The sequence below is a fragment of the Chiloscyllium plagiosum genome, chromosome 7 (assembly GCF_004010195.1).
Source record: "Chiloscyllium plagiosum isolate BGI_BamShark_2017 chromosome 7, ASM401019v2, whole genome shotgun sequence".
NCBI lineage: Eukaryota > Metazoa > Chordata > Chondrichthyes > Orectolobiformes > Hemiscylliidae > Chiloscyllium > Chiloscyllium plagiosum.
The window spans coordinates 25167408-25190405 of NC_057716.1; the positions used below are offsets into that span (position 1 = coordinate 25167408).

General features: G+C 41.1%; 1 protein-coding gene and 1 long non-coding RNA gene across 5 annotated transcripts in view; one reads left to right on the forward strand and one right to left on the reverse strand.

Annotated features, from left to right (window-relative positions):
• Positions 1–541: 541 nt before the first annotated feature.
• The window catches only part of ccnyl1 (cyclin Y-like 1), a 67531-nt gene continuing 45074 nt past the window's right edge, over positions 542–22998 (reverse strand). For all 4 annotated transcript variants that reach the window (XM_043693295.1, XM_043693294.1, XM_043693293.1 and 1 more), the window contains 5 exons: positions 18372–18423; positions 16305–16424; positions 7229–7395; positions 4078–4240; positions 542–2244 (listed from right to left, as the gene is read on the reverse strand). In XM_043693295.1, coding sequence (XP_043549230.1) covers positions 2128–2244; positions 4078–4240; positions 7229–7395; positions 16305–16424; positions 18372–18423 — 619 coding nt within the window. In that variant the 3' untranslated portion in view covers positions 542–2127. The remainder of the gene's footprint in view (positions 2245–4077; positions 4241–7228; positions 7396–16304; positions 16425–18371; positions 18424–22998) is intronic.
• Positions 15417–22998, forward strand: part of LOC122551423 — a 36120-nt gene continuing 28538 nt past the window's right edge. Inside the window, exon 1 of the long non-coding RNA XR_006312099.1 lies at positions 15417–15472. This is a non-coding gene — a long non-coding RNA (uncharacterized LOC122551423). The remainder of the gene's footprint in view (positions 15473–22998) is intronic.

The window sequence follows — 22998 nt, forward strand, 5'->3', positions numbered from 1 at the left end:
AAATCTCACCACTCCTCAGACACTGCTAGGGCCTCATGTCCTGCCTGGGAGAAACTCCAGGTACCTCCCATTTCACTGATTGCAAAAATATGAAGTTTACTCACTCAGAAATAAATGATAGAATATTGCTTCCTCTCAGTCAAACGAGACAAGTTACAGCTTATGATGGGAACGTAACAATTATGCAGCTGCACATCTATGTGAAAGTAGTGATGTCCTACAGTAAAATATTTTTCATTCGAAACACAAGTTGTGAGATACACTTATGGTTATGAAAGATTTGATATAGAGAAGATGTTTACATTTCGTGGGGTTGGGGATTAAAATTAGGGACTGTACTACAAGATAGCAACTAATATATCCAATAGGAAATTTAAAGGGAACTTTTTTTTAAAAAAAAAATCAAGACTGGGTAGAACATGGAGCTCCCTAGTTTTGTTAGCATATGTGCATCTAAGGGAAAGCTAGATAGTTACATGAGAGAGAAGGGAATGAAGAATATGATAATCAGGTGATATGCAGAAGGACAGATAAACAGAGGTACTGACCTGTTAGGCCAAATGGCCTGTTTATGTACAAATTTAATGTCATTTGCTTACAAGCATTCACATTTTGTATTTAGGGTCACGTATATGTCAAGAGAATGAGACAATGTCACAAATCAGAGAACAACTGATGACTGGCAGTATGGGCCCCTATGTGTAGTGAAGACATTGGACTGCTGTGCATGATTACTTACAGGAACTGAGTGAACCAGATATGGGGCTGGCAGACCCTGACACTCAAGACACCCCCATCAGGCTTGCCTTCCCTTTGCAGACTCTCAGCTTTTTCGGCTCCCTTCCACAGCCAACATTCAGCAAAGGAAAATAATCCCCAAAATAAAAAAAACAGCAGTTTAAAACCCAGTAGCTTCTGTGGAAATTGTTTTCACACTGCAGAGTGGTGGTACATTTTTATTACAGGCTGATTACACAGTAAGAGCCCTTTATCTGAGGTAATACTGTCATCTTCAAGACGCTAAGTTTTGGACTGATGGACACATCAATTTAAGGCCCTCGATCTGAATTTTAACTTTTTTTTTTCATAACAGATGCTGCCTTGCTGCTGCGTGTTACTATTATTTTTGCTTTTGTTTCAGATTCCCAGCCTTCTTGGGAATTTTTGCTTTTGGACACATTAATGGTGGTGGGACTGAGCTTTCAGCAGCATAGATGCACACATAGTCATACATCATGAGTCAAGCTGCTTATCCCCTGAGCTCCGGAATCCCAGCCCTGAATCTCTTCACCTATCTACCCTCCTTTAAAATTATCCGTGAAAACCAAGTCTTTGAACAAACCTTTTGATCACCAGTTCCAATATCACCAGTGGTTCAATGTTGGTAAGCTGGTGAAATGCCTTGAGAGTTTTTACTTCTTTAAAAAGGTGCTAAAAAAAAATGCAAGTTCTCATCTATACCAGCCAGCAAGGCAATTATATAGATAATGTCCAAAACAAATACGTCGAGGACCAGCTGGTTTTGAGGTGGGGGAGGGAAGGGAGAGGAATTATGAGGAAATGATTGGTGGCAAAAGAGAAATCTATTCCAGCTTTAAAATCTGCATCACAGGAATATGTGCGAATACATGCTGGTTAAGTCCTTCCTATGCCTGAGAGACAGCTTTACACCTGGAGAGCCTTGATGTTTGTTTAACTTGCACAGTGCACATGGTCAGTTATTCGCCCCTGTTCTGACACTATTTACTCTCACACTTGGCTTCTGTTGTCCCAGCCTACCTATAGGGTCCACACAACATGATTTCAATTTGGTTTGGATATTGTTTCTTTGAATTAGGACAAATTAAAATAAAAGCTTGAGGAACGTCTCAGTTACAGGCCTACACAGTAAGCATTAAAAATCTCCACACTGCTGTGTCAGTGTAGTGTCAAATCATTTTTTTTTCCTTCCTTCTCCTAAAAAGGGCCTTGTAGCCAGGTGGGCAACATTTAATGTTAATTTCTTAAGTGTGCTCTTCAGTGCCAGGAGCTGAGACTTGGGATTCAGCTGTAGAAAGATTCAGTCACCCAGCTGGAAGACTCTGTCTCTGCTGGTGCAATACATGCCGATGGGATAAAGTCTCCTTCCTAGGACAGGATGGCATTAGAACGACTAATTCCTATCAAATTGCCAGCGCTGAGTGACCGCCTTATAGCAGCTTTGCTCATGTCTTTGTATTTGTCCTCGCACAACCTGGAGATTGCCTGGAGAAGGGAAAAGAAAGGGATTATTGTCAGGTCCATTTGATTTTTGTTAACCTCATTTTGTTATTCTCCCCCTTTGACCAATCCACAATTTTAAGGTTCCTTCCTCCTCCAAATCGCCCATGCCATGGAATATCTGTCACCCAGCTAAAATACCCACACCCCCGTCAACGGAATAATTTGGTGTTACTGGCACACTCTTGGGAGGTATTGCCAAGCCTGGAAATTTCTGGACAATAGTATATTCCAACCTAGTTTAAAAGATTCAATACAACAGTATAGAGAATGCCGCAAAATGACTTCACAATGCTTCCCCTCCATGCCCATCTTTCCTCAAGGTATAGTTTCCAAGCCAGATGTTCTTCTATACCAAGTAGTGTTCCAGTGTGAAATGAAGGCACTTACTCAAATGTTCACTTTTGGAAAGTAATTCATCCAAATGAAATATGCACCCTTTTCAAAAATTGAATATATTTAATTCAAGAATGTGCTGATGGAGTAGAGGAATTAAAAAGGAGCAGGGAATAAGAAACATGACAAGGGGTATCACAGTGAGGCAGTGATGTGCATCTCTCAGTACTAAATTACAAACCTAGGGCCATGCCACCCCTCAAGCCAGATTCACCAATAAAAGTCAGACCATTGTTGATCTTAACATAATTAACCCATTTTAGTTCTGTAACTGTTGATGACCTTACTTAATTGAAAAACAGTTTTGAAATGTTCAGTTGTCCCCTGCATTAAGGTCAACAGTTTTTCTTCAAGAATCCTAGGTTTCTATTCTGTTGTTGAAATGTTTCCTGATCCGATCCCTAAAAGGCTCAGCTCTAATTTCAAGGATATTCCCCCTTGATCGGCACTCCCCAGCTGGAGGAAATAGCTTCACTCTCTTTACTCTAACAATTCCTTTAATCATTGTTAACATCTCAAGTACTTGTACCCCAACATTCTTCAATTGATTCACTGATGTTATTTCTCACATTACACACTATTACCAATAATAAAAACAAAGCCCGACATCCTATAGACCACGTAACATCCTTAATGCCCTAACCTCATGAACAATCAAATCATCCATTTTCCACAATGAACACAATATACCGACAGCACTTTTGCACCAATACATTCTCCTGAAAATGAATGATTTGATTGTTCATGAGGTTTGGGCATTAAGGATGTTACATGGTCTGTAGGATGTCAGGTTATGTTTTTATTATGATGCCAGCCAGGACAGTAGGGGGGTCACGAGGAGTATGTTGCTGTTTGAGGTGGTGAGGGGGATGGTGCATTTGATAAATTATGAACAATGGATTAGTAGAGGACTGGGGGTACACTGTTAGCCAAACATCATGGCCAGGAGTTAGGATATGACACAAATGTAACTTAAATTAGGAGTAAATTATTTACTGTCAGTCACAGACTTTGTGGCAGCTTCCTAAAAGGAGTGTGTGTTGGCACAAATGACATTAGTTGCAGTCCTCTGAGCTGGCAGCTAGGAGGTTTAAGGACTTGAGCACAGTGTCAGTCTGGAGAAGGGACAGTCTTTTGACTGAAATTTTAAGCCAAAGCTGTGTCAAAGGCTTCTTAGGTGGATGTAAATGGCAATTATCAAATAGCAGTTGGGTTCTCAACTAAAATCTCAAAGAAAACAGACTATCCAGTAAACTATCTCATAGCAGTTTATGCAATGTTGCTGTGTGCAATTTGGGTGCTGCACTGTCCAACTTTTCAGCAAAGTTATGTTTCAGAAGTATTTATTAGACTGGACCATTTGGAGATCTTGAAAGGCATTGTATAAATACAAGTGTGCTCGTTCTTTCTCTCAGTCATTACCTCTAGTTTCTGTGCTCGCTCTTTGCTGAGTGGCTCCAAAGGAAAATTCATATTGTTGTCATCTGCCAGAGAGCGCAGATCAAAGTAATATTTGGCGTAAACACTAGCAGGAACATTAATGTTAAACTGTAGCAGCTCCAGGAACTGTCTCTCCATCTCATTCCTGTGGGGTAAGGAAGGAACATGAGAGCCTTTCAAGAAAGAAAAAAAAAATACTCGGTTGATAGAAACAGAAGATAATTAATGAGAAAGCTGAGCCACAAGCATAATTGACTTCAACAAACCAGAAACATTGGAACAAGCAGAATAAATAGCTGTGGCCAACAGCCAGACCATTGTGTTGTACCTTATGATCCATTGCAACTCTTAACATTGTTTTTAAATCTATTTGCACATTTTCACGCTCCAGGAGTTTCTAGCTCAAAGCTGTCTGCTCTCACTGGTCAAATAGCCTGTTGATACTCACCACCTATAACTGCCAATGGAAAACAGTCACTAGAGCATGGTATTAGAGGATGATTTCTATTTGTGGAATGGTGTCCTGACACAAATCCCTACCTTTGGGAAAGGAAGGGGGAATAGAGAATTTGCTTTATCTACCTGGTAATGCTGAACGAGCAAAGAATTAATTTTTCGACTGGAGCCGCTCCTACCTGCAACTGCAGGTCCTCTTACCAGTCAACAACACATTAATGGAACAACCGTCACTTAACCAAAGATAGGAAGTTTAAAATAAGAGCTTAGTTATTTAGGTGTGATGTCAGGAAACACACCTTTACATAAAGGGCAGAGGAAACCCAGAACCTATACCCTTCCCCCAAAGCTGTTGTGGTTGAAGAAGAGGATCAACTGATAAAAGTTAGATTAATAGACTTTGTTAGGTAAGAGTATGAGTGTTATTGAATCAAAGCAAGTAAATAAAGTTAAGATACAGATCAGCTGTGATCTGACTGGCAGACTCTAGGAACTGAATGTTCTAGTCCTGTTCCTAATGGGAACACAAATCGTCAGATCCAATTATTAAACTTATAGGCAGCCTCACACTATAGGTTTTCTCTCTTATTCAGTTTCACTCTCAAGGGAGTCAACTAAATCTGCAAACAATGAAGGCTAAAACATGGTTTTAAAGGTACTTCTTCAACCTGCAAAGCTAGCCAATCCATTTTCACTCCAGGTTTCTGAATCACAAAGCAGCACTCAGTGGATATATAGAAACTGAATTCATGAAACTTGACATAAGCAAGCAACAGATGCAAGCCATTCATTTAACAAATGGAAAGCATGATTGAAATGCCGGTGTTGGACTAGGGTGTACAAAGTTCAAAATTACACAACACCAGGTTATAGTCCAACAGATTTAATTGGAAGCACTAGCTTTTGGAACTCTGCTCCTTCATCAGGTGGTCACTCCACAACCACCTGAAGGGGCAGCGCTCCGAAAGCTAGTGCTTCCAATTAAGCCTGTTGGACTATAACCTGGTGTTGTGAGATTTTGAATGTAACAAATGAAAGCACAGATGTAAACACACCTTAAAAGATGAAATGTGAGGCTAATTTGCACTAAATAAAAAAAAAAGGACTGTGGATACTGGAAATCAGAACCAAAAACATAAATTGCTAGAAAAACTCAGCAGGCCTGGCAGCATCTGTGGAGAGAAATCAGAGTTAACATTTCAGGTCCAGTGACTCTTCCTCAAAACTGATGGTAGCTAGGAAAAAGTTGTTTTTTTTTGGCTAGTTTGTATCACCAGGAGTATCTTTGCAATTATAATTGGAGTACACGCAAGGTGTGAAGAAAGATGACATGAATAGGGCATTCTCTACTTCAAGCTTCATAACAGAATACATCACCCATAAATAGAATTAACAAAATTAAAAAAAACTGAGCGCATACACGTGTTGTGGGGCTAGAGGAGGATAGACACAGAGAGAGAGACAGACAGAGACAGAGACAGAGACACAGAGTATTTGCGTGTGCGTGCGTGTATCAGTCCTCCTTTCTGAACTCTAGCATCGCTACAACAGATGAAAAGGATTCTTATGTTATGCATTATCAACAAATGACTCAGAGCCACTTTCACCAGGATGATAGCAGAGAGAGATTTACCGGGGAGGGAAAAATCAAACACAAAGGCCTTGGGCAGTCGTCACGGCAACAAATGGACTCTCAGAATGCTGCTGTTATCATGTCAGAGGATGAGGGCCCTTGAACCTGCAGAGGCGCATTATAGAAAGGCTTTTAACAGGAAACTGCTCTTCGTTATGCAACAGGCTAATACATAGGTAGCATATACTAGGAGTGCTGCACTTTGCTACCCTTGACATTCTACAGCCACAGAAGCCGTGCGTTTCTCGATGAGCTTTATTTAATAATTATCTTAAAATGAACCACAACGTCCACTTACTCTCATCTTTCTGAGCTTCCATTTTGAGCAAGACTGAACAAAGGCACTAATGTGAAAGACAGCCTCAACCTTCTTTTTAATTCACTTGTCATTCACTCCAACAATCACAACAAAGGTCTTAACAGAGAACATCTAAAAAGTGTAGCAAGTAAATAAAGCTGCAATATCTCACTGAAATTTGCAGCAAGCTTCCCTCGGTGTGCGACGCATGCATGTTCCAGACAGCAGTCAGGATCATTCATCCAGTTTGTTTCCCGAGCATTGAAAAATCACTCAGTACCTCTGAATGGACTGATTTTAGTAAATAAATTACAAATTCATAACTTAGACCCTAGTATTATATCGCCACCTCACACAATTAGGCTTAAAAAGGGTGTCATTTAGTAAATTCTATGGTTTAAAAACATTTTTTAAAAAAGGCAGGAAGCAGCCTTATTTAGCAGCATATTAAATATTTTTGTTTACAAAGTACCCAACTTTGAATTGGAATGCACCACTTGAAAGTGGTGGAAGTAGATTCAAATGGGAATTGGACAGGCAATTGAAAAGGTCAGTAGGCCTATTGCCTCCTATATGATTCTACCCAACTATAATCAGAAGTTTTAACATGTTTCTGTCGGACTCCCTTCAGCACAACATCAAGCCGTTGTCTACTTTTATGTGGGTATGCAAGGAGCTCTAGGTTCTGTAAAGCAAACTTCAAACTGTGAACAGGTTTAACAAACAACAACTACTCAAATACTTACATATCCTCGACCGTCATGTCTTTCAGGATCTGGCAATAGTCCACGTTCCAAACAGCCTGATCATCCCAGACCTTAGAAGCAAGTAGGATGGCACCCAGCACGATCCGTTTCCAGTTACTAGGACAGATATCTATCTCAGCGTACGTCAGTAACCTTTCTAGGTATACCTGCAAGAAGCATTGTTCGATCAGTTATTAAGGCATTTACAAACAAGATCGAAAGCAAAAAAATCTACTGTGTAACAAATGCCCAAAATACTCAGCTAACTCATTCATGGGATAGGGTGTAAGGGACTGCGAAAACAACCAGTGCTGTGCAGCATACAGAGTGAAGAAGAATCATTCAAATCCTAAGACTGACTCGGAGTAGAAGCCAAGCATGTTCTTGCAGCAAGGGCTATTCAGGCTATCTTTTTACATGGATGTCACACTCAAGCACTACTGTGATACACCTGGAGGTAGAAGAATCTAGAACTGTGCTCACAAATGCCCATCTGGTTTCAGCTGCACTGCCCAAAAGTGATGGGAACTAGAGTAAGAACAGAGATCTAGACAAATTGGTCTGCTCTTACAGGTTTCTTGGCAGAGGCCTCATTGCATTGCAGCTGCAGTAACTAAGGAGTGGTAAGCCTGCTTGGTTGGGTAGTGGTGCATGTTGACCCAAGAAGAGCAAAATAATGAACAAAAATTTAAACAAAAGCCACGTCATTGTGGAACTCCGACAGATCGTGCCAGTGAATGAATGTGGATTTGAAGCTGTGGTTCACAACTAGCCAACCTCCTTTCACTTCACCATCCACAGGTGGCAAGAGTAGATCAAATAACTTCCCCACTACAGGGGAAAGAGAGGACAGAGTTGAAATTTACACCCTCCACAGCAGCTTCAAGCAATGTAGGGAGAAAGGCCAATGAGCTTTCTTGGCCTGGGTTTCAATCTCTCAATAGGAGAGAAGATATATACAAAAAACATACACTTCAACACAAAAGCAGTCGGTCACCCCAAATCAAATCTGTCCCTCTTAGCAGATAGTTTCATTGCTGGGAAAGCAGAGGACTGGAAACAAATCCATACCTAACTTCTCAGTTCAGGAGAATGCAGTACAAAAAACAAAAAGGTCAAAGTGGCATTAGATTGTATCTCCACTTCCCTTCCCCACAAAGTCCTGCAGTTTGTTGGCTTCCCTGTACAAACCAAAAACCATTGGGATAAGGTTCTGTGCGAATCAGTGCGTTTATTCTCTCGCCCACATGATCTTCGTTCATGTAGAAACATAGAGGCTTCAGACAGACAGTACTCAAGAACTTATTGCTTGCTGAGATCATTGCAGAAGAGGCAGACATGAACTCACCAGCTCTTTTGAGGACAGCTCACTTAAACTGCAATCAGAAGCATGAACTCTAAATAACTATTGCCTCCCAAACTTGGGATATGGAGAGAAGAATTCTTGCACCAAAAGAGATCACCTCAAGCAGCAGAGTCCAGGAATTAAACTTTTTGGTCACAGTTTTGAAGGTGAAAACAATGAGAAGTCAGAGTGAGACATGAAGAGAAAAGGTGCGAGGAAAGAAAAAGTAAGAGATACTCGGTGGCGTATACGAAGGGCAAATGATTTTGAGAAGCTTAACCTACCAGTCACCAAGTGAATTCTACTTACTACTTGAAGGAGTATGAATCATAAAATTGGTTCCTTTGCCAACACTTTCATCAATATGCTACAGTGTTAAGAAGAATTATGCTGATGGCAATATTTTTAAAGCATCACTTGGAAACAGGTCATTGGCTTTGAGTAGATTCGACATAATTCTGTGTTGGCGTCTCAGGTGAACACTCGCAAGAATACAGAACAACCTCGATTATCCGAACAAGGTGGACAGGGAGTATTTTGTTCAGATAACTGATAACATTTTCACAGGACCTTGAGCTTTTGTTCAGATAGTCTGAAATCCGGATAATTGACACTCGGATAACCGGAGTTGTTCTGTACAAGGGACAGAAGGAGGAGTACACCATTAAGCCCATCGAACCTGCTCAACCATTTCACACGTGGCTGATCTTAGGCTTCAATCTCACTCACTCTCACCCACGCCCACCCCACCACCAACATCCTTTGACTCCCTTAAAGCCTTACATATAGTCAATAATGGAAGCATCCACAACTCCAAGGCAGAGAATTCCAAAGATTCACAACTGCTTCGAGTGAACAACATTCTCATTTCAGCCTTAAGTGACCAGTCCCTCATCCTCAGACTGTGCTCATGTTCTTAACTCGCCCTGAAAAGAGCCTTCAGAATCACATCTGTTTCAATGAGAACACAACCAGCTATCCTTAGTAGCCACACACGCAGATGACAAGCAACATGAGTTCAACTGGGACAACACTACTATTATAGGACAAGCCAAACAGAGAATAGCCAGGGAATTCCTCGAGGCATGGCACTCATCAACAGATTCTATCAACAAACACATCGACCTGGACCCAATATACTGGCCACTGCAGCGGACAGCTGGAACTGACAACCGAAGTGGCAGGGACAAACCACTGCAAATGGCGGAGGAAACATCACAGAAGCGCTTCATAGGAGGCTCCCAAGCACAGAGGATGTTACCGAGACAGGGGATGAAACATCTGCAACACAAATTCCCAGCTCGGCGAACAGAACCACAACAACGAGCACCCAAGCTACAAATCTTCTCACAAACTATCATTTTTCAAAGCTCCAGAGAATCTAGGGCCATTATACTCTGCTTCTCATCACATGAAACAGGAGCAGGAATAGACCATTTGGCCCACTCCTACATTCAAATTAATCATGACCAACTTGCCCTAAGCCTCAACTGTTCTTTCGTGCCAGCTCATCACAGCCATCAATATTTCAAAAATCTACCTTCTCTTAAAATGCTTTCTATGGTAGAGAATTGCAGAATTCAGTACTGTCTGGGAGAAGAAATTTTTTTTGCACCTCAATTTTAAAACAAGGTCTCTTTTATTCTACAACTGTAGAATCATAGAATCCGAACAGTGTGGGAGCAGGGAATTCAGCCCATCAAACTATACTGACCCTCTGAAGAGCATCCCATGCAGACTCACACCCTACACTATCCCTGTAACCCTGCAGTTCCCATGGCCTATCCACCTAACCTGCACATCTCTGGACTGTGGGAGGAAACTGGGACACCTGAAGAAAACCAAAGCAGACATGGGGAGAATGTGCAAACTCCACTCAGACAGTCAGGTCCCTGGCGCTGTGAGCCAGCAGTGCTAACCACTGAGCCACCATGCTGCCCCGAGTTTGAGATTCTCCCATCAGTGAAAACATGATCTCAACATCTAATCTGTCAAACCCAGTCAGAATTATGTACGTTTCAAAAAAATCACCCCTCATTCATCTAAACTCTAGCAATTAAAGGACTAATCAGTTGAACTGCTCCTGATAAGCCAATCCCTTTATCTTAATAACCAAGGTGAATTGCTTCTGGACTGCCAGTATCAGCACATATTTCTTAAATATGGAAACCAAAATTGTACACAGTACTTTGGACGCAGCCTTACCATTACCCTGTGCAACTGTAACAAGACTTATTATTTTTAAACTGGGCATCCCTAAAAATAAAGACCAAAATTCCATTGACCTTAATGATCATATCTGCATGCTAAATATGCAGATTTTTAGGGATGGCACAGTGGCTCGGTGGTTAGCACTGCTGCCTCACAGTGCCAGGGATCGGGCTTGATTCCAGCCTCAGACAACTGTCTGTGTGGAGTTTGCATATTCTCCCCGCGTTTGCGCGGGTTTCCTCTGGGTGCTCCGGTTTCCTCCCATAGTCCAAAGATGTGGGGGTTAGGTTAATTGGCCTTGCTAACTTGCTCATTGTGTTCAGGAATGTATAGGTTAGGTGCATTAGCCAGGGGTAAACAGAGTAGGGGAATGGGTCTGGGTGGGTTACTCTTTGGAGGGTTGGTGTGGACTTGTTGGGTGAAAGAGCCTGTTTCCACACTGTAGGGGTTCTATTCTGTTCTAAAAATATGTGCTTCATGCTCAAGTGCACTTAAATCCCTTTGTTTATTTTAAAAAAAATTAGTCTGCCTTTTGATTCTTCCTATCAAAGTGCATTGGTAGAAAGTGATGACTGCAGATGCTGGAGATCAAAGTCGAGAGTGTGGTGCTGGAAAAGCACTGCAGGTCAGGCAGCATTTGAGGAGCGGGAGAATCAATGTTTTAGGCAGAAGCCCTTCATCAGGGAGGCTCAAGCCAGAAGAACAGCACCACACTCAGCTTGGGGACCCTGCAGCCTGCTGGACTCTATATATAGTTCAATAACTTTGGGGATTGAGCTCTCCCCTGTCCCCACTGCAACCCCCACACACCAGGCCTTGTTATCAAAGTCTGCTATTACACACAACCCAAAGCTAGCCATTAACAGTCTCCATTAAAACCTATTCATCCTCCTAGCCAGATTATTATCCAGTCCTTTGCCTGCCAATTGTTCTTCTCCCTCTTTGGGCTCTATCCCCACCAACTGGCCCCACTCTATCTTTTGCAAACTGACACTTTCCTAGCTACCATCAGTTCTGAGGAAGGGCCATTTGATCTGAAATATTAACTCTGACTTCTCTTTACAGATGCTACCAGACCCAGCAATTTCTGTTTTTGTTTCCAATCTTCACTGGGCTACTTCTCGTGCAAGTACATCATTCCTGATGAAGGGTTTATGCCGAAACATTGATTCGCCTGCCCCTCGGATGCTGCCTGGCCAGCTGTGCCTTTCCAGCACCACACTCCAACTCTGATCTCCAGCATCTGCAATCCTCACTTTTTCTCAAGTGTGTCATTCCCCAAATATGAAGACCTAAACTGCACACACTACTCCAGGTGTGGTCTCACTAAAGCCCTGCACAATTGTAGAAAAACTGTTATTCCTGTACTCCCACATGCCTCAAAACAAAAGTCAACCTGGCATTTGCCTAATATTAAAATATCCCAAACTCTATGAACCTTTATCTAGCCTATCAACCTTTTGTGTACCACCTCATCAAATGCCTTTTGGAAATCTAGGTAAAATGCATCTACCAGCTCCATGTACAAAAAAAACTCTATGAATAAGCATTCTCTTCCATAAAACCATATTGATTTTGGTTGATCATATTATGATTTTCAAACTACATTGTTAAGAGGTCCTTAATAATAAATTCTCGCAACTTTCATGATGAATGATATCAGATTAACTGGTTCACATTCCCCTGTTTTCTCTTTCCCGCTTTTCTTCAGCAGTGCGACATTCTAATTTGTTAGCGCCACTTCAGAATCTAGGGATTTCTGGAAAACTAGAGATTTTACATTCACTTTGTCAGCAAATTTCTATTTTAGAATGCGAGGTTGTAGGGCATCTGCTCCTGGGGATCGGTCATATTTTAATTCATTTCATTTCTTCCGTTCTTTCCCCCTGCTGTTATTACTTCTCTCACCCTACATGCAACAACAGCTGGATGGTATTTAGGCTTGGGCTGAAAAGTGGCAAGTAACATTACATGCAACACCAATGCTAGGCAATGACCAACTTCAATAAGAGACATTCTAACCATTGGCCCATGACAGTCAAAGGTGTTAACGTCAGTGAATTACCCCATGCCACCATCCTGGAGGGTTACTGTTGATCAAATACTGAACTAGACTAGCCAAATAAATATTTTGACGAGAACAGCAGGTCAGAGACTGGGAATCTGAATTGAGGCTATGGGGAAAGTTACTATCTACAGGACACAGATTAGGAGTGTGATGGAATACCCACCACTTGCTTGGATGGGTGCAGCTTGACTCCATGCAGGACAAAACAGCCCACTTGATTGGCATCACATCCACAAACATTCAGTAATTCCACCACCAAAGCTCAGTAGCAGCAATGTATACCACATACAAGATGCACTGCAAAAATTGGCCAAAGTTCCTCGACAGCACCTTCTAAACCCATGACGACTTCTATTTAAAATAGTAGGATGGATAGGAACACCAGTCACAACAAGTTCCCCTTCCAAGCCACTCTTCATCCTAACTTGGAAATACATCATCATTTCTTTATTGTTGCTGGGCAGTAATCTTGGAATTCCCCTTCCCAATGGCATTGGTGAGTCTGACTACAGCACATGGACTGCTCACCACCACCTCCTCAATGACAACTAAGAAATATTGGCTGGCCAGTGACACCCACACCCCACAAATGACTAAAATAATAAAACGTCCCTGTCCATGCTTCCAAGGGACCAATGTTTACTTCTTATACAGTTGTAAAAGATTTAACAATGTTCTGTTAATAAACTTAGCTAGTTTTTTTCTTACATTCTCATTAGAAACCAAAGCTACAAGAGAATTGATCTTAGTCTAATTTGTTTCTTTTGCACAATGAAAATTGCAAACAATGTTTTAAATGAGAAAGCGAGAGCATGATGACAAAAATATCTGTACTCTCACATAAGAGTTGAGAATATTTAATGGTGTTAGGAGAAAATATAAAAAGGTAAGCACTTCATTGTCATACAGAAAGGAACAGGCAATATAATTCTATCCAGAAATCTCTTGCAGACACGGCATTCCTGTGGTTTTTCATGGTTGCCTTGGTGTCTTACCTAGGTTACATCGGTTTCACGTGCTAGGGTCAGTCTCTAGTATGATTCACTGACAGAACCAGTATAATACAGCATGAGAGGCGAACATTTGGCCCATCAAGTCTGCACAAGCTCTTTCAAACAGCAATCTAGGTTATTCCAATGCCTGGTTCCCAAATTCCTCACTGAAAGCTATCAGGCAATGCATTCCAAATCCTAACCACTGAACATTTTGAAACCTTTTCTGTTTATTGACTTTGATTGGCAAAACAATCTCCTTAAACCTGAGCCTTCTGGCTGTCAACTCTTCAGCCACTGAAGCATTTCAGTTTATTCATCTGAACCCAACCTGACTTCAGTTTTACTAAATCTCCCCTCAGCCTGTTTTTGTTTAAAGAATAATTCCTCCAAGGTTGAGTCTATACACATTACTGCATCACTAACAAAATTCTCCACAAAAAAAGGATCTGCAATGCAGATGAGCTGTTAGGTAGAAAGTTGTAAATTTGCTTGTAACAAGCTTGAGATCAATCTTTTCATCCTTAGTGTGATTAGAATAGGATACTTACTAATATGCAGAAATAGTTGAGGTAAATGGCACTGAGATGAAGCTAGATAAGCAAATGAAGGAAAAAAGAAATAGAACGTATGGTGATTGTTGCAGTGACAGAGTGGAACTAGCGTAGACCAGTTCAGTCAATTAGCCTGTTGCTTTGCTGTGAATGCAACATTTACAAAACAACGGAGTTGCAAACAAATGGTTCAGATTCACAGTGCAAGTTGGCAAACTATTATGTAACATTGGCCAAAATATACTGCAGGGATGAGAAGCAATATTACCACCTAGTGGTGAGGTTCTTTTAAGAAAATACAAATACAAGCACCTCCGCTACATGCCCCAACATTCAGACCTTAAGCAACTAAAGGACTCAGCATGAGTCAGCCACTCTTATATTTCAAATTCTGAAAGTCGATGCACCACTTCACAAACAAAAATCCAAATATATTTAGAATCTTACACAGGAGTCCATTTGACTCATTGTACATGTGCGGTCTCTTGAAGGAGTTATCCAAATAGTCGTATTCCCTTGCTCTTCCCCCATGTACACGAAAATAAATATTTACACATTCCCCTTTGAAAGTTGTTATTAAATCTGCTTCCATCACTGTTTCAGATTGTGCATTCCGGGTAATTATAACACGTTCCTAAAAATAATCTCTCATCTTGACCTAGTTCTTTTATCAATTACCTTAGATCTGTGGTTAGTGTCTCTTTTATCCAGTGAAAACCGTTCCTCCCCATTTACTTTCTCAAACACTTCAGTTTTAAGCAACTTTACTGAATCTCCCTTTAACATTCTCCACACCAAGGAAAACAATTCCAGTTTTCCTAATCTCTCCACATTATCTTTGATGATTCATATTAAATAAAGATATGGAAAGGACACAGACTTCCAAGAAAACACAACTTATGCAAGTGGTGGACCTTGATGAGTTGGCAGGTATCCCATTTTTCAGGAAGAGTTAGAAGTGCAACATGGAACAGCTTGGCAGATTCATTAAGAGGTGCTTCTATGTGCATGTAGGAGACTGAAACACCACAGTATCTGACTGAAAACCCAAGGCAAAAAGGCCTCCACGAAAATGTAAGTACAATGTAGTGTGAATAGATGGCAACAATGAACATGCAACTGTTTGGTTTCATTTTAGTATGCTGTACTCAACCTTCAAATACTGAGCAGAGCCACAATTTGGTAAGATAGTATATGCTAACGGCATTCTTGTTTCAGGCTCGTAACTTGCAGAAACATTGATGAAATCATCAGTGACTGGACTTTAACTTTGAAATGGAGGAAATTCTGTTGAACACCCCATATGCAGCAAATAGGCTACACTAGGCCCTAGGAATATTCTGCAATCAGGACAGGGAACTTTTTTCAACTTGTGGATGTGGGGAAGTAGTCAGGAGTAATCTAGTTCAAGACTAGTGACAAGAGTCATTGTGCAGTGAGTTGCAGCTGTAGCTGCTAATGCTCGCTACAGCTTGATACAGAGAAACAGTAGGACAGGCCTGCAAGCAAGCAAAGAGCAAAAAACTATTTTCAGATTTATATTGTTTGGAGAAGGGAACAACACGAACAATGATTTTTCAAAAGAAAAATCATTTGCACTAAAAACAGACAATCACTTCGTAGCTCGTGTCTTTTGCTGAATGATGACTTATTTCAGGAAATATTGAACAGACCCTAGAAACAATAGCAGTTCTGCTATGGATCTCTATTCTTTTACAACTTCACCGACTTTGAGATAAACAGAAAAACTTCCAAAATCTTGCTTTGGAGACACTAAATGTGAATAATGCACAGATATTTTGTTCAGATAACGTACGTAATTAATCATTGCTGGAATGTTGCAGTTGGTGCAAAGTATTAGAAATGCATGGTACCATAGACGTATGCTCTTGGGCAAGTTCCTTACCAATGTTACTATTGCACATTCTGCAGTCAATTGGGCAGCACCAAAGAGAGTCCGTACAAACCGATATATGTGTTTATGCTCTGGGTCACGTTTATAATAATCTACTGGCACCTCTTCTCTCTGCAGCAAGATACAAAATCTCAAATAGTATATTGATAAGACAAAACAAAAACAATAATTTGACTTCCTTTACAGATGAGTTCAACGGCATTAAACAGCATTACACTCGATCATCCAACTCAGTACCAGTGCCCACTTTCTCTACATATCCGTTGGTCCCTTTAACCCAAAGATTGTTGTCTGAATAGCTATACATGAGAGTGTGGAACATGCAGCGAGACCTGGGTGGCTTCGTACACCAGTCGCTTGGGGTGGGCATGCGGGTGCAGCAGGTAGTCAGGAAAGCAGGTGGTGTGCTGGCCTTTATAGCAGGAGGAATGGAGTGCAGAAACAGTGGCGTCTTGCTGCAAATGTACAAGGCCTTGACGAGACCACGCCTGCAGTGGTGTGTGAAATTTTGGTCTCCTTGCATGTGGAGGAACAGGGTTACTGTGCAGGGAGTGTGGCAAAGGGTTGCTGGGTTGATTCCTGGGAATGGCGGGACTGACGTGTGGAGACAGGGGAGGATTATTTTTGTTGGAGTTCAGGAAACCAAGGGATCTCTGAGGGAGGGAATCTCATGGAGACCTATGGAACTCAGACAGGGTGACTATAGGAGGGATGTTCCAGATGGCAGGGGTTCCGGAACCAGGGATTGCAGTGTGTGGATGCAGGATGGACCAGAATGAGGAGACGTTTCTTCATCCAGGGAGTGATGAGCCTGTGAGAATTTGCTCTCACGGGAACTAATCGAGGTCAAAACTTTGCATGATTTCAAGAAGGAATTGGACGTTGCACGTGGGGCTAAAGGGATCAAAGGATACGGGGAAAGGCATAAACTGGCGATTTGAGTTAGAAGATTAGCTATAATCAAAGGCAGAACAGGCTCGAAGGGTTTAATGGCCTACCCTCCTCCTGTTTTCTATGATCACAGCTAACCTTTCAATGACTGAACAACTTGAAGGACCTCAGGAGAATATTATGTTCATGACCTGCAATCCAACTACTTAGAGGGTGCAGAACAAAGGAAACTAAATGACTCTCCCTAGTTATCCACAGTATCTGGGCACAGTACGCAGGGAGCTGTTGGAATGAAGATTCCAGCAGTGCTAGCAACCTCAGGCACGTTATGTAGCAAGTACAAACCAGGTAACTGGCTGTACGGAATGCCACAGCCAGCCCACCAGCCCTTACCTTCCTGCACAATAGACTTCCCAGTGGAATGAATGGACAATATATCAACAAATGGAACAGTTTTGCATCTGTGCTCATGCACAGCACATGATGACTCATGCTATCTATTACCATTGCTGCTTTTTTAAATAAAGAAACAGATTATTTCATAACTTAACGGAAGTATACTGCTGAAACAACATGTCATTGCTACACAGCGCATTGCCAATCATGTGTTCTGTACAGGGCAGACTGTGTAGCACTACACCCTGCTAGCAAATACAGGGGGGAGAACAGAAACTTAAAAATAAATTGAAATCTTATCTCCTTGAAGAACCGGAGTAAGTTAACTGGTTGGCATGCCAATAAATTAGAGCTCTTATTCCTGATCCCTATCCAGCTACTCTGACAAGAGGGCTTGGCTGCTACATTCATTCTAGCATTCTGAACTACATGCAATCTGACTAAATTTTGCAGAATGAAAGTCAGAGGATAAAGGGAAAGAGGTGAAGAACAAGTACACTGGAAGAGCAATTTGATAGCTCATATAATGGCAACAGCAGGAACGGAAGTTCAAAAGGGCCAATGGACGGTAATATTTAGTATATTTCAGAAAGGTACAGACCTACTAGGTTAAACTACTCGAGTTCTGTAAATTCCAATAAACAATCCAAGCTTACGGATGATCACAAGCACATTTAGACCCACCACGTCTACATAATAAACACAAGCACTATTGATGGCTTTTGAGACTGATTAATGCGGTGAGATTTGAATAAAAAGAAAAGCACTTACAGTCAGCGGGTGCATTTTCTCATCAAAAATATCTATTGATCTGTCTGAATCTCTGCAGAAAGAGCACAAGTTAACATTTACTCCTTTCATCACCTTTGTCACTTGCAAGCTAAATTCTGCTTTACTTTGCTGCCACCCTCTGGAATTTCCTTGGCTCAACCTTTTACTTGTTTCATGTTTTTTTACAGCCTTTTTAAAACTCTATCAACTGAGCTTTTAATACCGCCCCCCCCCCCCCAAGTGCACAGTCTATCTACACTGACTTCATTAACTGCTTCCTTTTTAAGAATTTGTTCCTCTCTATAATCATTCTGCGCAATAATAGCAGCTTTGGCATCCTTTGCCATTTCTTATATTGAGAACAAATTGCCATAAATAATCTTTAACCACCTAAGGGTCTCCCAAAATACTTTATAGCTAATGAGGTAAATGCAGTGTAGGAAATTACTCGATAATGTGATCTGGCTAATGCTTTGCAGAGTGTCCCTTCCTTTATCCTGTGAATCATGAAGGTTCTTATTACACTTAATGTTTATTACATAAACTATACAGTCTCCCATATTCAACCAACTCTATTGCATGCGAGGTTACCACTAGGTCTTGTGATTCTTCAGTTGCTGCAGAGAATTCTTTTCATTTCTCCACTTAATCAGCTTTTTTATTGCCTGATAAATTGAAATGCCTATGAGCCAACCAATACTCTGCCCATGCTGGTATCATCTCCTATACTTTGTATGCTAACCTTTGATATGGCATCTAGTCAAATGCCTTCTAGAAATCCAATTACAATACACCACCTGGTTCCCCTTTATCTACATGCTTACTTCCTCAAAAGGAACCTAATAAATTAGTCAAACACAATTTTCCTTTCACAAAACTCTGCTGACTCTGCCTGATTGTACAGAAATTTACCAACTGCCCTGGTAAAACTTCCTTAACAATAGATAGCAGCATTTGACACCTTATGATAGATGTTAGGCTAACTGGCCCATAGTTTCCTAGTTTCTGTCCCTCTCCTTCCTTGAATAAAGGAATCACATTTGCTTTTTTTAAAAAATCTTATGGAACCTTGCCAAAATCTCAAATTTTGTAAAATTTACTCTCAGAAATTTACTTCACTCTAGTGTGAAGTCCATCAGGCTTCTATTTTAGTTTGAACAATTTCCGCAGCATCCTTGCCCTGGTATTTGTGATGGCTTTAAGTTCCTTGCTCCATTTCTCAATCTGATTGATGATTATTTCTGACATGTTATTTATATCCTCTACAGTGAAGGCAGGCACAAAATAACTGGTCAATTCATCTGCCCTTGCCCTATTTTCCACTACTAATACCCATACTTGCTCAGAGAGCCAATACTTACTCTTTTCCTTTCTAAACACCTTCAGGAACTTCCAGTTTTTTTATATTTCTGGCTAATTTTCACAGGTACTCTAATTCCTCCCTCCTTATTAATCCTATTAGGTTTAGTCACTCTTTGCCCTTCTATTGCATCCAATCCTCTGACAACTCATCTTTGCAAATTTATATGCTTTAATTTCAGTTAGATATTATCTTTAATGCCTTCAGTTAGATGGGGAATCCTTTCCTTAGAATCTTTCTTATTCAATGAAATATATGTTTTCTAAGTATCCTGAAATACCTGCTTAAATGTTTTCAACTGTATCTCAACTGATCAATCCTCCTGTTAAATTCTCCTGGATTTGAGGCCAAAACAGTGAATGTTTTAAGAAGGAGTTATATGCAGTTCTTAGGGCTAAAGGGATCAAAGGCTATGGAGAGAAAGCAGGCACAAGATCACCGATTTCACTGATCACCCGTGAACATATTGAATGGTCGAGCATGCTCAAAAGGGCTGAATGGTCTACTCCTTCTTCTATGTTTCTATGCATTATTAGATTACTTACAGTGTGGAAACAGGCCCTTCGGCCCAACAAGTCCACACCGACCCGCCAAAGCGCAACCCACCCATACCCCTACATGTACCCCTTTTTACCTAACGCTACGGGCAATTTAGCATGGCCAATTCATGACCTGCACATCTTTGGACTGTGGGAGGAAACCGGAGCACCCGGAGGAAACCCACGCAGACACGGGGAGAATGTGCAAACTCCACACAGTCAGTCGCCCGAGTTGGGAGTTGAACCCAGGTTTCTGGTGCTGTGAGGCAGCAGTGCTAACCACTGTGTCACCGTGCCACCCACCCATATATGTTGAACATAGTTTCCCAGTTTGCTTTAGCCAGCCCTGATTTCACACCTTTAATGGCCCTTGTTTTCATTTAAACACTAAGTCTTAGATCCACTGCCTTCTTCCTCCAATAGAAAGCAAACTTAAATTATAATACAATCACTGTCCTAACTGAGAGGTCATTAATCAAAATGTATTTCACTACATATTAATAGGACTAGGATAACAGTCACTGGTTGGCCAAAAACACACTGCTCTAGGAAACTGACCCAATTAGACTTCCTGAACTCATCATCTAGGTTACCACTGCAAATCTGATTCATCCAATATATTGACTAAAATCACCTATGATTATCACTAGTTTTCTAATAAATCCCTTTTTTTTCTTGGTTACCCTGTCCTGTAGTGTGATTAATGTTCAGTGTCTATAGACCACTCTTACAAGTGACTTCTTACCTTCGCTATTTCTAATTCCTACTCAAATCGATTCTACGTTCTGATCTCCACACTAAGGTCTGCTCTTTATATTGTGGCTGATATCAGCTTTGATTAACAGAATTGTCCTTCCACTTTTACCTAGCTTCTTGTCTTCCCTAAGTGTCTTGAGTATTCAGGACTCTATCTTTGTCATAGATAGAGAAACTGCTGAAGAAACTCAGCAGATCTGGCAGCGTCCAGGAGAAGAAAGCAGAGTTAGTGCTTCAAGTCTGCTGCCAGATTTGAGCAACTTTGTTTTTTGTTTCAGATCTCTAGCATCTGCAATACTTTATTTTATCCTAGTCTTAGTCTCCTTGTAGCCATGTCTCTAAAATGGTTATCGGGTCATACATATTTATTTCTATTTAGATATAAAATCACCTTCTTTTTAAATGAACACTACGTGCATTCAAAAACACAAAGGCTTAGCTATGCCACTTTACTATTTTTGCAATCTATAGTCCTTTCTACTGTTGTACTCTTCAATTTGTGTATTCTAGCTGTTCACATAACATCCTGATGACCAAAGCTCTTCTTTGTTTTCTTGTCTCCTTGCCTTATTTGATGTAGAAACAGAGAAACCAGGGCAAAGTGTAGGTCCTTTGAATCTGCTCCACCATTTAATATTGTCATTACCAATCCTCTATCTGAACACCATATTCCTGTTTACCTACCTTACCCTTTGATGCCTTTAACATCTAAAAAAGAATCAATCTTTTTCTTGAATGTACACAATGACCTGCCTCCACTGTCTTCCTTGGTAGCAAGTTCCATAGGTTGACCACCCTGAGTGAAGAAATGTTGCCTGTCTCTGTACATGAGATTGTGACCTTCTTTCTAGACTCTCCAACCAGGGGTAACATCTTTCCTGCATTCAGTCTGGCTAGTCCTGCGAGAGGTTCGTAGATTTCAATTAGCTCCACCCAGATTTTCCCTATTTAATTTACAGAACTTCATCAAATTTTATCTCTCTCCTCCATTATTTAGCTTAAGGCCTTAATCTATTGCTCTAGCTATACAGCTTGCCAGACCACTTGCCTCAGCACGATTCAGGTGAAGACCATACCAACAGTACAGATCTTACTTTTCCCGGTACTAATGTCAGTGTCCCAGCAAGCAAAACTCATTTCTCAACGCCAATATATTTAATCCAGATTCAGAGTCAGAGACATTAGCGGAGAGTTCCAGGAACAGTGAAGTTATCTATTAGAAATTGAAACTTGCTACATAATTCGTGCGCACAATCTGCACAGGGTCCTGCAACATGTCTTCAGTTGAACGTCTGGCCTCTGACAACTGGGAGAGGGGAAGTTTTGGCACACTGGTTTTTTGTATTTGTTCTATGGCAGAAGATACCAAGTGTTTTCCCATTATAACTTGCCCATCTCGAGGGCAACCACATGTACTTTCGCTAACCCCTCACTTCTGACACAGCGATCTGATTTGTTATGCTAATCTACTCATTTACTACTTCTCTTTACCAATTTCTTGGCATTCCTTTTCTGAATTCAGAGGTTCTCCTAATCTTCAGGCAATGTACTCTTACTGGCAGCATTATAAACATTTTTTTAATTTAATGACAGAGATGAACAGCATGGAAACAGACCCTTCGGTCCAACCCGTCCATGCCGACCAGATATCCCAACCCAATCTAGTCCCACCGGCCAGCACCCGGCCCATATCCCTCCAAACCCTTCCTATTCATATGCCCATCCAAATGCCTTTTAAATGATGCAATTGTACCAGCCTCCACCATATCCTCTGGCAGCTCATTCCATACACATACCACCCTCAGCGTGAAAAAGTTGCCCCTTAGGTTTCTTGTATATCTTTCCCCTCACCCTAAAACTATGCCCTCTAGTTCTGGACTCCCCGATCCCAGGGAAAAGACTTTGTCTATTTATCCTATCCATGCCCCTCATAATTTTGTAAACCTCTATAAGGTCACCCCTCAGCCTCCGA